The 13,559-nt window shown below is 39.0% G+C and overlaps 1 protein-coding gene and 1 pseudogene across 1 annotated transcript in view; one reads left to right on the top strand and one right to left on the bottom strand.

Moving 5' to 3' along the window:
• Positions 1-6,948, top strand: part of LOC138058058 (heat shock 70 kDa protein 12A-like) — a 10,155-nt pseudogene extending 3,207 nt beyond the window's left edge.
• Positions 6,949-8,800: 1,852 nt separating this feature from the next.
• LOC138058059 (putative golgin subfamily A member 6-like protein 3) overlaps positions 8,801-13,559 on the bottom strand; it is a 42,519-nt gene continuing 37,760 nt past the window's right edge. Inside the window, exons 15-17 of the mRNA XM_068903955.1 lie at positions 13,373-13,492; positions 12,185-12,325; positions 8,801-9,735 (exon numbers count right to left, since the gene is read on the bottom strand). Of these exons, the coding sequence (XP_068760056.1) occupies positions 9,379-9,735; positions 12,185-12,325; positions 13,373-13,492 (618 nt within the window). The 3' untranslated portion in view covers positions 8,801-9,378. The remainder of the gene's footprint in view (positions 9,736-12,184; positions 12,326-13,372; positions 13,493-13,559) is intronic.

Genomic DNA, 13,559 nt, shown 5'->3' with positions numbered 1-13,559 from the left:
TTCACTGTCATATGTTCGTTACAGACTTTGCTAGGCTCCAGTCGTTTAAAGACTGAAATTCGAATCAAGTTTCTATTTGATAATTTCATCTAGCTCAACGCAGGTTCAGTCAGTAGACCTGAAAACACATTTCGCTTGGTGTGTTCAAAGGTAACTGTTAAGATTTAGGGTATGGTAGGACAAAACCATTTTCACAATCTTAAGTTGTACTATAAAAGATGGATAGTGAATCATCCGGTAGATAACCTTGAAGAATATACCTTCTATCATTTTGGAAAATACGTAGTATTCGGTTTCGTCAAAGATATATAGGAACGCGTTAGTGGAATTAACAAGGTAAATTTTATGAAACGTGCATGGTATCCTTTCTTTTGTTCTAAAGTTTGTCCTTATTAATAAAAGTAGAGCTTGTGTTTGGACACCATGATACGCGCGGCGAATGGAAAACGCCTCAAAGCCAAAACAGTGTTCGCCCACGCCATCAAGTTCCTTAAAGAAGAAGCTTTGCAAATGATCAGAATGGAGACAAAGGATGAAGGCTACAAAATGGAGGATATCCAGTGGGTTTTAACAGTACCTGCAATATGGACGCCAAAAGCAAAGCAATTTATGAGAGAAGCAGCTTATGAGGTGGGCAAAAGAACCGAGACCCTTAAGAGAAATTACAATTCGTTATCTGCCGTGTGCCTTCGGCGGTTAGTTTCAGGATAAAGTAAGCCCCGTCGTTATGATTAGTAAATAAAAGGAGTTTGTCTTAGACTGGGCGTTTTTTAGTGGTTTATGTCGGGGGGAGGTGTTGGGGCTGGTTAATCTCCATGTCATATGATCATACCATTCCTTAGCCTGCGCATAGGAATGTCGCGCGGTCCACAGCTAGAGAATTGGAACGAGTGGGAAAAATCCCAATTCCCTAGCTGTTGACAGCACGCCATTCGACGCACGGAGAGCCTTTGAGCAGGCTAGCTATTCTTAAATGGTGATTCAATTTTTAATTCGATCATTTTTGGAATCAAAAACAACGAAAAGGTCTCTGCTTTTCATCACACTATCAGAAGACAACTGGGGGGACCAACTAGTGCTATGATTGGCATGCAAGTTGGATATAGAGATATTTTCCATTTATTGTGGTACGAATATATAATTACATTTTTTGGTTCCTTTTCTGTCGCAATGCAAGGTACCTCTACGAAGTGAGAGATTTTCAAATTTGCTGGTATTTTTTTCAGTTTAAATCTTTTTTAAAACAGCCAGTATTCTTGTAACAGGCTGGCATTGGATCACGGGAAAATCCAAAGCAGTTAATGATCGCCTTGGAGCCTGAAGCTGCGGCCGTATTCTGTACAGAGAGGAATTTGGCTGAGCCTTTATCGGATAAGCAAACCACATTGGAGGGGAAATCACAGTACATGGTTGTGGACATTGGCGGTGGGTACTAAAATAATTATCCTTGCTTGTTTTCCTTCCTGTTAATTTAATGGCATTCTTCAGAGCATCGAAGTACATGTAAATTGCTATTAATTTTCGAATATTCCTTTTATGAAGCATAACTCAGAGTTGTTATGTATATCAATATGTCTTTCGAAGAAGAAAGCATGAAAAGGATTGTGGCGCAGAAAAGGAAGTAGCCCGTACTGGTCTCAAAATAGCGTATCTTGCCCACGCGCTGCGTTTTCTCTTTAAACTGTCCATCTCAATTATCGCAGTCGAGCAAAAATACAGTAATCGCTGACTCTTTATGAACTTTTAAGCCTATTTTCTTATTAGATCTCTTTAAAATGGCGTAAAGAGGTAATTCCGAAGTATGGAATAGAATTCTTCGCAAAATCTGACCTTGGTCCAAGTGCTTTAAAACACAGTTTGTGCCTTAGTCGCGATTAGACCCGCGTTTGACAAACAAATCTTTAAGTGGAGTGGGCATCGTCCTACATTGCGTAATATAACTGATGGTGAAATTCTGATTGGACGTGATTATATACAATAAGTGAAGCAACTTGGGCTACTGAACTTCGGACTTTGACGACCCAAAGCGAGAATGATCTTCGAATTTCAGGGTAATAATGCCTTTGCAACGGAAGCCTGAAAAGACCCCGGTATTATCTTACTATCATTAATTCGCCTCTTACGAAATTTTGTAATAGGAGCTCGCTACTGGCCAGCTCCCAGTTGGCTTGATAGCTTAGATGGTGGGGCTTTCCACTGTAATTGCAATAGATATGTCCAGGATTGACTCTAAATACTGTTCTCCCCAACTTCAACGGAATACAGACAATGGGCCCTTTGTAGGGTAGTGTCGCATGGTACAAAAACCGCCATACTGGAACGCACATATACCCACTGGGGCATCTAAAACAAAGAATATTTAGATTAAATGGTTTTATTTTAGATGTCCCAGTGCGCAATTTGCGTTCCAGTATGGCGGTTTTTGTACCATGTGATCAGTAACCTGAAAATGGCCCGTTAATGTCACAAAGTGCTCCCCCAAATGCTGCTACTCAAGTGAGGCTTACCCTAAGCTAAAAATAACACTAACCTTTACTTTTACGTCCTTAGTAGGTAGCAGCAAATGCTTAGACATAAAGGGACACCTCTTGTTGGATGTCAAATTTGCGTGTGCATCTAATTATGGTCAGTCCTGGACATAAGTGTATCATGGCTTCGAGCCCTGCTGTTGTCGAGCCTGGATTTTTTTTCACAGTTCCCTTGCAACTTTCTGAGTTTCTCTCTCAACTGTAATGAACTTTGACGCTCTGAGTTATTAGACAAAACAAAAACCTAGTAATATTTGAAAATAAATAAGTCCCCTGAGACTCAAAACTAGTTCCCTTTGCGTACTCCAGTTTAGATGATCCTGACGGCTGCGAAATGAATGCGTTCAAGTTTGTCAAACAGTATTTTTTTGGCCCAAGCCCCACAACGGCTACTATTATTGATAGTATTGCCTAATTTTAATTCTGTAAAGGACTGAAAATCTTAGCCCATTAACTGAGCATAAACTCGTTGTTGCCCGAGTGATGCGAGATGAGAAGACACCATAATTATAGTAATGCTATAGGTATAGCCAGAATAAGATTAAGTATAGTATCCATCATATTATGAGAAGGTACAATTACCTATATCATCTTTATGGTGGTATTAGCAGCCACTGTTGAATCGATTATGATCGCAAGACGAATATCTTGTTGCCTCGCAACTTGATTTCCAAGGCTACGAATATTTATATGAGCGGTCATTAGGAGAACTTGATTGATTGATTGATGAATCAATTTCAGTTTCTTTCCGTGTCAGGTGGCACACTCGATGTAACAGTACACGAGAATCTGGATGACGGCTCCATCAAAGAAAGCTATAAAGTAACTGGAGGGCCATATGGTGGTATGAAAGTGAATTATCAGTTTCAAACTCTGTTGGATGAGATGTTTGGCGATCAAAAGCTTTACGATTATCGCCAGCATTTCCCATCTGACTGGCTAAAGATTATGGATGACTTTGAAATGAAGAAAAGAACGGCACGTTCACTTGAAGGGAAAGATTCCAGAATCCGCTTGCCTCGCAGCTTCCTTTCATATATAAATGACTCTCGCAGTAAAGAGTTAAAGCGGTATGATTCAGGTGATGTCAGGATACTCAACGAAGAGTACCTCTGCTTGAGTCCGACGGCAATGATGAGCCTTTTTGAACCAGTGCTTGAAGCCATGAAAGATCATCTGAGAGTTCTTAGTAAACCTCAACTTTCGAAGGTCCAAGTGATGCTCTTGGTTGGGGGATTCGCAGATTGTCTTCTCCTTCAAAAAGAAATTAAAAAAGAGTTTTCCAGGTACGCTTAATTACTCAAGCATTTACGACTCATTGCGTAGTGTCAGGCCGTCAAGTATTGGTGCAAACGCATTTTGAGTTTGGTAAAATTTAATATTTACTTTGGCTGGTACGTTTTCAAAGATAGGTGATAGGATACCATGTTTTGAACTCATCCTGACCTCATTTTCAAGTGATCAAAATAACGGCCGTTTGAAAGTGAATTTATAGGTGTTGTGTCACGCTATTGCAGTTTCTTTTGTGAAGTTTCAGGGGCACCCAACGTCAATTTTCGGAAAATATCTGTTCGGAAGACGATTTGAGATCTAGAATCTTCGGAACATTTGTTGTAAAATTTCTTGCTTGCCTGCCTGTCCTAGGATTTTCGAAGATCTAAAAAATGGTATAATTGCCCATTTCTAACGGATTTTTACCATAAAAGGTCGCCTAGAATTTTCGGGAGCCTTTTTTCTGGCTGAAATTTTTGAAAAGGTAAGTTTTGATCCGTATAATTTTCGGATCACAAGACCTTCAGCTAGGAAATCCGAACAGATGAAAACAATTTAGGGCATAAAAATATGCCTATATCTACCGTTTAAATACCAAAATACATTTAAAAATGCTATGTTTTGCAATCCTCCTCGATTATGCTGCACTTGCTCTACCAACTGAGCTCTCAAGCCATCTGGGAGCTGATCACTTGCAAGTTCGCATTAGTAGAAATCCACTCACATGCTATCATGAATCCCGTAATCTGATTGGCTCGCTACTCACCATCTGTTGAGTGATAGATAGTGAGTAGCAAAAAGCCAGCGTTTAAAAAAAAAAAAAACTAAAACTAAAAAAAAACTAAACTAAAACAATAACGGCTTCTTCAAATCGTTTTACCAATATTTCTGAAGAAGAGGTTGACAGACTCATGAACGATGCTATTCCAGAAAAGACTAAAGTGGTAACAAAGTGTGGAATAAAGATGTTTAATGGTAAGTGGGAATAATAATAAGTCAAAATTATTTACAATAAACGATCGATGTTTTCGTAAATTCAAGTTGCGTAAAGGCTTCTGTTTACAAATATTCTTAGACTGGTTTGCTAATCAAAAGACGTTTTCTACTCTCATCGAAGAAATGGAAAAAGAAGAACTGTACAAGTGTTCGCAGGTTTTTTTCCTTCCGTCTCGGGTGTTTTGTAAATTATGTAAATTAGACACGCGCTTTTTTTAATTTTCTGTTACAATTTATAAAACTTGGAATAAATTCGAAGGTAGCATGTGAGTGGATTTCTACTAAAACAATAAGACCACTCGTTCTAATAGTCAACTCGGAGCTACCCGCCTCGTTGACTATCTTTTGACTCGAATTCGCAGTCTAATTGTTAAATAGGCGAATGTGTGATAGAGAATATATGAAATGTTGGAATTTATTGAACTTTTAAAAGTTAAGGTTAAAAAATGAACTGAAGTCAGGTTGGGGTGGTTAAGGTGATTCCTTAGTAATAGAAGTTGTCGTAAGATTTTCTTTAAACTTTTCTCGATTGTTCCCTACATTATGGTGACTCGAAATGTGCAATTAAAAAAAATAAGTCACTTAGCTCGTTTGCCAGCTATAACTTGCTCAAATTACTCATTTAATCATTGCAACTTCATCTATCAAGGACAAGTTTGTTCCATCGGTTCAGGCTACGTTTTGCAGGAACAGGAAGCACAACTCAACTTGACTTAATTCTTGAAATAAAAAAACAGGTGAATTGTATTGCTGAAAAGGAATATTTTAATGTTTGTTTTATGGCACAGGCACACGTCTTCAAGAGGCACTGACTACAAATATTCCTCGGGTGCGTGATCTTGAGGAGACAATTTTGTGTCCACCAGTGATGGCTACGAATACTTTTTTTCCTGTAACCTTTTTTTTCTGACGTAAATTTCTAAAAAAAATTTACAGCACAAAGAGGATGAGTAATGCCAAAAAAAGATAGATCACCAACTCGTTTAGGCGAAAACAGAAAGCAAACCAAGCTCGACCCCTCGACAACACGTCTCCCCGATAGCGCGGTTTCACTTTCACTGTCGGACTGAAATGTTCTTTAGCATCATCAAGGCTATCACTGGACTTTTTGTTTTGCGAGAGTCTAAAACGTTTGTTGTTTTGCTTTTTACTGCTGTGCTCTGAAAGCGGCCATTCTTCTTTCTAGCGAGCTTTCCGGCCCGCACGAAAGGTCGCCATTTTGAAATGTTTTTGGCCACGTTCCATATTTAAACATTGTTTTGTTTAGAAATATCCGTTGAGACTTGTGAGACAAAGAAAACAGAACTGAGCCGTGAAATTTGCCCATAAAGCCTCTTAGCCATGCCTGAATACAAACATGGCCTACGCTGTGTTATGCGAAGAACAGGATGCGCAGTGCAATACTAGGGAATCACCTTAACTCAAGGTGTGAAGGTGAATATTAAAGACATCTAGCTAAGGACAGTTTCAGTAAGTTCTCAATAATTTTCATCCTTAGGAGATGTCGAGTCATAGTCCCTCCCGATCCCAGCATAGCCGTTGTTCAAGGTGCCGTGATGTTTGGCAACAAACCCTCAAAAATTACTCAGAGAGTTTTGACTACGACCTATGGAGCTGACTGAACATTTTGTCAAGGGTGTTCATCCAGAAGAGAAAAAGTTCCTCGCTGATGGAAAAGAGATGTGTGAGGATATATTTAGCTGCTTCGTTAAAGAAAATGATGTTGTTAGACTTGGACAGAAAGTAAAAAAGACATTTAACCCTGTGCGCAAGGATCAGACAAAAATGAAATGGGGCTTTTATGCCTCTGACCATCCTGATGCTGAGATGATAACAGAGCATGGGGTGACAAGGATTGGAACAATTGAAGTTCAGTCCCCAGACACCAAGCAGGGCTTAAACAGGAAACTTGAACTAAGCATGTACTTTGGAGGAACTGAAATAACAGCTACAGCGCGGGATATTGCCAGTGGAAACATGGCGCGAACAACCTTCGACTTTTTCCAACTTTGATCATGGCTGCTGGGTTAACGTTTTCCAGCACAGGAAGAAAAATATATAAACTGGGCTACTTGTATAGAAAACAACATGAAGAGAAGCCATGATAAGTCGTATGAAAGACTCTAGTATAAATGTAGTATTTTAGTTTAGTGGACCGGGCATTGAGCTCGAAGCTCAGTTGGATTTTGCCGGCACTCAAACAGCATCTCGAGTTTGACCAAGTTCCAAGTTTACTCTAAGAGGTTGGAGCAAAAAATCTCAACAGTAGGCTCGAATTAGTTCCACTGCAGTGGGCTGACAAATACATGGTACATATAATATATAAGCCAAGAGGACAAAGGTACGGACAAAACGCGATCTCGTAGATACTAATGCCTTACTCGATGAATCAAAGGATCGCATTTTTAGTACCCGCAAAGATAGTCGACTAATAGAAGGTTCAAACAATGATTTAGTTTCGGTGGCACATTTGTTGAAAAAAAAAAGCATATTCACCCAACACTATTCTCAAATGAACGGATAAAGTTTCTAAACCCATGAAAGCAGATTTCCATCTAATCTTAAAGCAGAAAGATTTAGGTTCTAAGAACATTTAAGATTTGCATACTTTCTATGTTTAGGCAAACACGTAGAAACCTCCGTGACAGTTGTTTTTGAATAGCGTGACAACCATCTTGAAATAGTTGCTAAGTGATGTAATGGTCTAAAACTGAAAACGTAAAGAATCATGGGATTGTAAAGACACGTGCGTTGAGAAGTAGAAAAATATCTGTAGAAAGTTGTTCCTGTTGCTCATCATCATTAAATCGAAGAAAAGGACCTGGATTGTTATGTTGTGTGGGTTAATTGGAGTCAGATAGTTATTTGATGTCTTGTGTTGGTATCTGAGCGTTTACGGAATCGAACAGCAGTGTCTTACTTGCTATTATAATAAGTGTGTAACAGAGAGTTAAAATTACGTTGAGATTCTGCTTGCCTTAATGTTTCAGGAAGACTATTCCACAGAACAGCACCATTGTAGCAGAATCTCGAAAATTGTATGAAGTAGTGTGAGACCAAGCAATAAATTTCGAACTTAGGTACTCAGGAGAAAGGCCATCAAGAGATTTAGAAACCATTATGGCTTTTTGGATATCACGCTGAGTACTAAGGTTTTTCCAGTTTAAATTTTGGAATAGGTGCGATGCATCTGCGTCATAGCTTGAGAAAGTTAGAGCTCGCGACAAGGTAGCGAGCCTAACCCAGGAGGGTACAGGGATGGAGCTGTGGTGAGGGCAATGAGGCCCGGGTTCGATTCCCAGACTCGGCGTCATATTCAGCTGGATGGCAACGTATTAATTTTCTTAATTTTTTGCGTGGAAACTTCAAATATTTTTAGCATTTCAATCCTTGCTGGCTAGATGAGAACAGAAACTGAGTGAGCTGAGGGAGAATGAGGAAACCTCGTTGACGAGAAGCTTACCTCAAGTTCAACTTTTCTTCTTCCTTTTTTTCTTCCCAGCAAAATTTAAAAAAGACAACTCAAAATAAAGTTTTTTAGCGTTTTTGCCTATTATTATGCATTTTGTTGGGGATAGTTTTCATGGGGTGCCCCGTGTTTGAAACATGTTTGAAATCTATCATGTTCGAATGAGTTAAGTTCAAATCTGAATGCAGGTGGTAAATGGTACAAGGACCATATTGCATTGCAGGGTTTTCTCCGGGTTCCCCGGTTTTCCCCGCTCACCAAAAAACCAACATACAGCTGAATCCAGCTGGCTGTAAGCTGTGCTCCAAGGTCACACATGGACCGTATAGCGGCTGCCAGAGGAGCCTTTGTATGCTTTTGGTTCGACCTTGTTGAGCTGCGTCGTTGCTGTATTTGCGACGGCGATTAGCCGCGAGAATTATTATTGCTGTTATTATTATTATTATTATTATTATTATTATTATTATTTCAAATTTCCGTTTACCTCGCTCACCCAAATCCCTTAGCGTTTAACTGCACACCATTCAAAAGCAAATGAAGTTGCTGCGCACTTTATATGTCATCTGGATTTTGTTCCCTTTCATCAAGTTGAGTTTCTTTAATTTGCTATGTTTACTTGAATTGTCCTTTTCACAAATGTTTACCTCTGAGTGTAGATTTAACACAAGAGGTCACGAAGAGGCTTCACACACGATGCTTATTTTGACACAGTCTTAAGATGACATTCACACGCAGCTATGCTTGTGAGCTGTGAATACTTTTTGATTTACCGAGTGATACCGTCGTTAAATCCCTCCCCTTGTTAAATTAACAGCTGATAATGACTATAAAGCCGATGAGGGATTTCTTGACATAACTGCGCCAAGCTTTGCAATCCAGCTGAAGGCCGAACTGAGATCCTTAAAAGCCACTCGCTTTTCAAGTTATTATTCTGGTATTCTGGGTTAGAACGAGGCTTAGAGCACAATCAACAATCTCTTCAATCAACTAAATTGATAGTTCAAACCTTAAAATGTCCTATACTTGAGGAAAATGAAAACATAACAAGGTTAAATGCCAAGAATTTAGTACAGTTATCAAGACCCTCTATTAAGTAATTGCTTTAATTCTGGCTCATTTTGCCACCTTGCAGATCACATCCCCGCGTCGAATCACTGTTCCCCGTCCATCGCGAAACCCAGGCCAAATGTAAAAAGCAATCTCCTGTTTTCCAGAGGCTGTATTGTTGAACGTGGCGGGACTGCTTCGATGTAGTACAACAGTGTGAAGATCATTATTAAGATACTTTGATTGATACTCGAGTGTCATGGCTGGGACCTGAGTAACCATTCGCCAGGTTAGCTGAAGACATCTTTTAATGTAAGAGAGAATTTGAGGATCCCTGAGAATATTCTCATCTGGCTTGAGTTTGCAACATCTGTCTTCCTGGAACCAAGCACGCCATTTTTGCCAGACAGTGTTTTGCACATTCTATAGAGAGAACAAAAGGTAAATTGGTGTTTTTAAAAAGAAGACGACATTTTTAAATTCATAAGACATGTTTCGATGTACGAACATCATCGTCAGTTACAAAGTGTTTAGAAAACCGTTAGAGCGAAACATGAATGCAATAACGCGCGTGCTTAGGCTCCCTAATATTAATAGGGAGCTTAAGCACGCGAGTTTTTGAGACGCAGATGGCAAGCGGAAGTGAGAGGTTTTCCCTTTTAATTTGTCTTCCCACAAATACATTTCTATTGCTAAGTATCTTTTCTCCATTAGAGATGATTAGTATAAAAATCTGGGAGACAGCACTGTCCTGGCGTGCGAAATTTTCTCTCCCCGTTGCCATCCAATTTAGTGTTTACTACGTTTAACTTAGAGAAGGACTCTTTCCGTAGAAAAATCGTTCGCGTATGGTATACAATTTACTTGTGCATGCTCATGCTTGCTACATTGGCGAAAATTGTCATCATTTTTCTACACGCGTCCGTGAAGATCTCTCTTCTGACGTGTCCTCGCACATTTTCAACACTTACAAAGCTCGGCACTTTGTCGTGAATCTTGTTCTGCGGATTGTTTCGAAATCCTTGATTCTTTCTCCACTGAATTTCAACTTAAACTTAAATTAAGGAAGCTTTGCACATCAACTGGAAAAAGCCCAATTTAAATCAACAAGTCCATCATGTCATCTGACACCTTACGCTTTAGGGACCTCAGTTAATTATGCATGCTTCGTCTTGTTTAGAAGTTCCAACAGCGTTTTTATTCTTTTAAACACTTTGTAACTCACTCAAATATGTTACCAATTTTTTGTCTCTTCATCATAGTTAATAATGCATGTTTCGCTTCGTTGTTATATATTTCTAACCGTTTGCCAAACACTTTGTAACCAACGATAACGTTTGTAGCATCGAAACATGTCTTATAAATTTAAAAATGTCGTCTTCTTTTAAAAATTTGAACTTCCTATATCATTAGAATACGAGTTTCAATGAATAAACTATATTTTGCGAGAGGGACCAGGTTAACATCTACATATAATTACACATCAATGTCTGCTTATTCCGTAATGTAAGTGACTGTATTGCGATAATGTAAGTAAATGTGGTTCATCGATGAATAGGATAGCTAGTTATCATAAAAATAAAATAAAAAACTCGTTCCTCGAGACAAAAGGGAAAAAAAATTAATAATTGCCTTCATTTTTGCTAAAGAGAGTTTTGCGAAAAGTATATACTCAAATAAGAATCCCATTACCAAAGTTATTTTTCTAGAGGAAGCGGACTTGACATCGGATGCATGTTAAGATCTCGCAATTCTTACGATCCTTTCGTCGGAGCTTCGCTAAGCCAAGCTCCGACGAAGCTGATATTTACGCCTTACCTACCATAGCGAAATTTAGCATTTCTTTTTCGTGAAGCGCGAAGGGCAAGAGTGACCACGTTACCATGAATTTCCCGTCGTTTTTCGTGTTTGCCCGTTGCCGCTTACTGTTTTTAAGTGATAGTAGGCATTTGCGCGCTTGCGTATACGTGTAAATTTCTTCTCGTTTTTCTTCAAGTTGTTTACGGAAGTAAAGAACCCCAAAAGCATTTTCTGGTAAGCAAAGGTTAAAGAAAAAAATTGGTGTCATGGTTATAGATCGCTCATATCATGGGCTCCTGTCATAATTGACTCCTCCCCGCAATTTTCTTTATGAACTCACGTTGAGTCTCTGACTCACAGAACAGATTCATCGAAACTCGCAAAATTTACAGGTAAGACACCGAAATTTTATTTTGTTTTTCGTTAACTAGATACTCGAGGTTAACAGAGTCTATTCCGAGTTGCCGTGGGTCATGCGAAGCTAAAGTCACAAGCTTTACTCAAATTCTACGTGAAAAACACGTATAAACGCATTGCTAAATCTCTCTAATATATTCAAATTGTTATTCATTTAAACTTTACGGTTTTCTTTCCTTTCTACGATAGAAACCGGTGCTACTAGCTCGAAAAGAGCCACCTAGTGTCTTAATCTACAAGGTCAAGAGGCAGGCAGTAGTCTGCACAAATTGAATCGCAAATTGACTCGAAATGCTAGCATCTTTGTTGAGCAGTTGTCTCCTAGCACGTTAGCATCAATAACAAATTTAAATACAAACTTTCCTCAACTGAAGTGCTGTTTGAATTTCAGGAATAAAACCATGCAAGGTTTGATGGCACTTGTCTCAGGATGCAACTTACATTGTCAGCAATTTAATCATGGGATTATATTTTGACGGATTGGGTCTTAATATTAGAGTCGCACCCCGAAGCTCATTTCATTCCCTTTTAGTATGAAAACACAGCTTCAACTCAACATCATCTTAAACTATTTTAAAGGTAAATACAGGGAAAGCGATTATTATACTTAATTCAGATGTTTTTCTTTACTTGAACTTGGGATAGTTCTACTCACCACTACACAGAATGCCATGTCATGAGCAATTGCAGATTCCTTCAAGCTCAACAAAAAAGCATCAACGACATCTGTTGGATATTGCATCTCCTGCCTTGATGTGTTTACAGTGAAGGTTATGGGATAGGATGAGTACCTTTCCTGTTGAAAATGAACGAAATGTGGCAGCTAAAATGGTTTAGTAATAAAACAGTAGTACACTATAGGCCAAAAGTTTAAATTTCTTACGGTTCCTCGGCTTTTCCATAAAGCTCAGGTTGAATATTGAGAAAAAAAAAAGAGTCAAATAATAAGTCCACGATGATCAGAGCCTCATGACCAGAAATTCCGTTTCGCATACGGCCTCAACACCTACTCTGCATTTGCCTTTACTTTCCTTTGCCTTTTAAAATGACATTTTCCTTTTTTCCTTTCTCTAACTTATTTGGATGGAGACTGTGGACCTTTTCAATTTTCCTTGAAAAGACGTGAATGAGGCGTAACCCAACTGAACATTGCAAACAACATATCAGCTTCATAGATTCCTCTCTCAGTAGAGATTTTAACCTTGAGAAATGACCCAAGGTGAGCAAAAGGCCCTTAGTGAATCGAGGGAAAGGGAGAATTGGCTCGGACAGCACACGAGGGCATTGGAGAAACCTTTCAGCAATTCATTCCTTGGATCGGTCAGTACGTCCGTGTTCCAGATCTTGCCATGATCGGTTAACATACACTACATAGCAAAGCAGAGCAGTCTCGCAAAGTCGGCCAAAAAATGCTGTAAAGCTCCATTGAACTCGATCTCCAGGAAATGGGGCTCCTAATATAATACGTTTGCACACCTTTAGATAATACACTGAAGACGTGACGCACTTCACTTAAAGGATTTTCCCATTTCACATTAAAAGCAAAATTCACATAAATTATAGCAATGGATCACAGTCATGATTTGGTGGCGTCTTTGTTGTAAACATCTCCTCTTTTTAGCCCTTTTTATTATTGTGATAATTTTACGAAATTAACGCTGCTAGGCCTTTGCTGATTTGACCTATTTTCTCTATTGTATCGTAGGATCCCAATCCTATCCTAAAGTAACGTCGACACGAAAAGCGTCAAATTCAGTGGGGGTGAAGTTTCGACAATCTGTCTGAGTGACAAGACAAATTGTTTGAAGACGTTTTTGGATTCTTGTAGACTTCACTGCCTTACCTGTTTATAAGAGAAGAAGATCTGGATCAGACTCGGAGCAGAATGAATCAAAACTTTAGATACATCCTTGCAGATCTCTTCAAAAGCCTGTTTTGCCTGTTTTGTTTGCTCAAAAGCTGCCTGTTAATAAAAATCAATAATCAGTATCTTAATTGCAAATCGTATCCTTCGTGGCCTTCTGTACTAA

The sequence above is a fragment of the Montipora capricornis genome, chromosome 7, assembly GCF_036669925.1.
Source record: "Montipora capricornis isolate CH-2021 chromosome 7, ASM3666992v2, whole genome shotgun sequence".
Classification (NCBI taxonomy): domain Eukaryota; kingdom Metazoa; phylum Cnidaria; class Anthozoa; order Scleractinia; family Acroporidae; genus Montipora; species Montipora capricornis.
The sequence above is the reverse complement of the archived record's forward strand: the minus strand, read 5'-3'. Positions and strand labels throughout refer to the sequence as shown.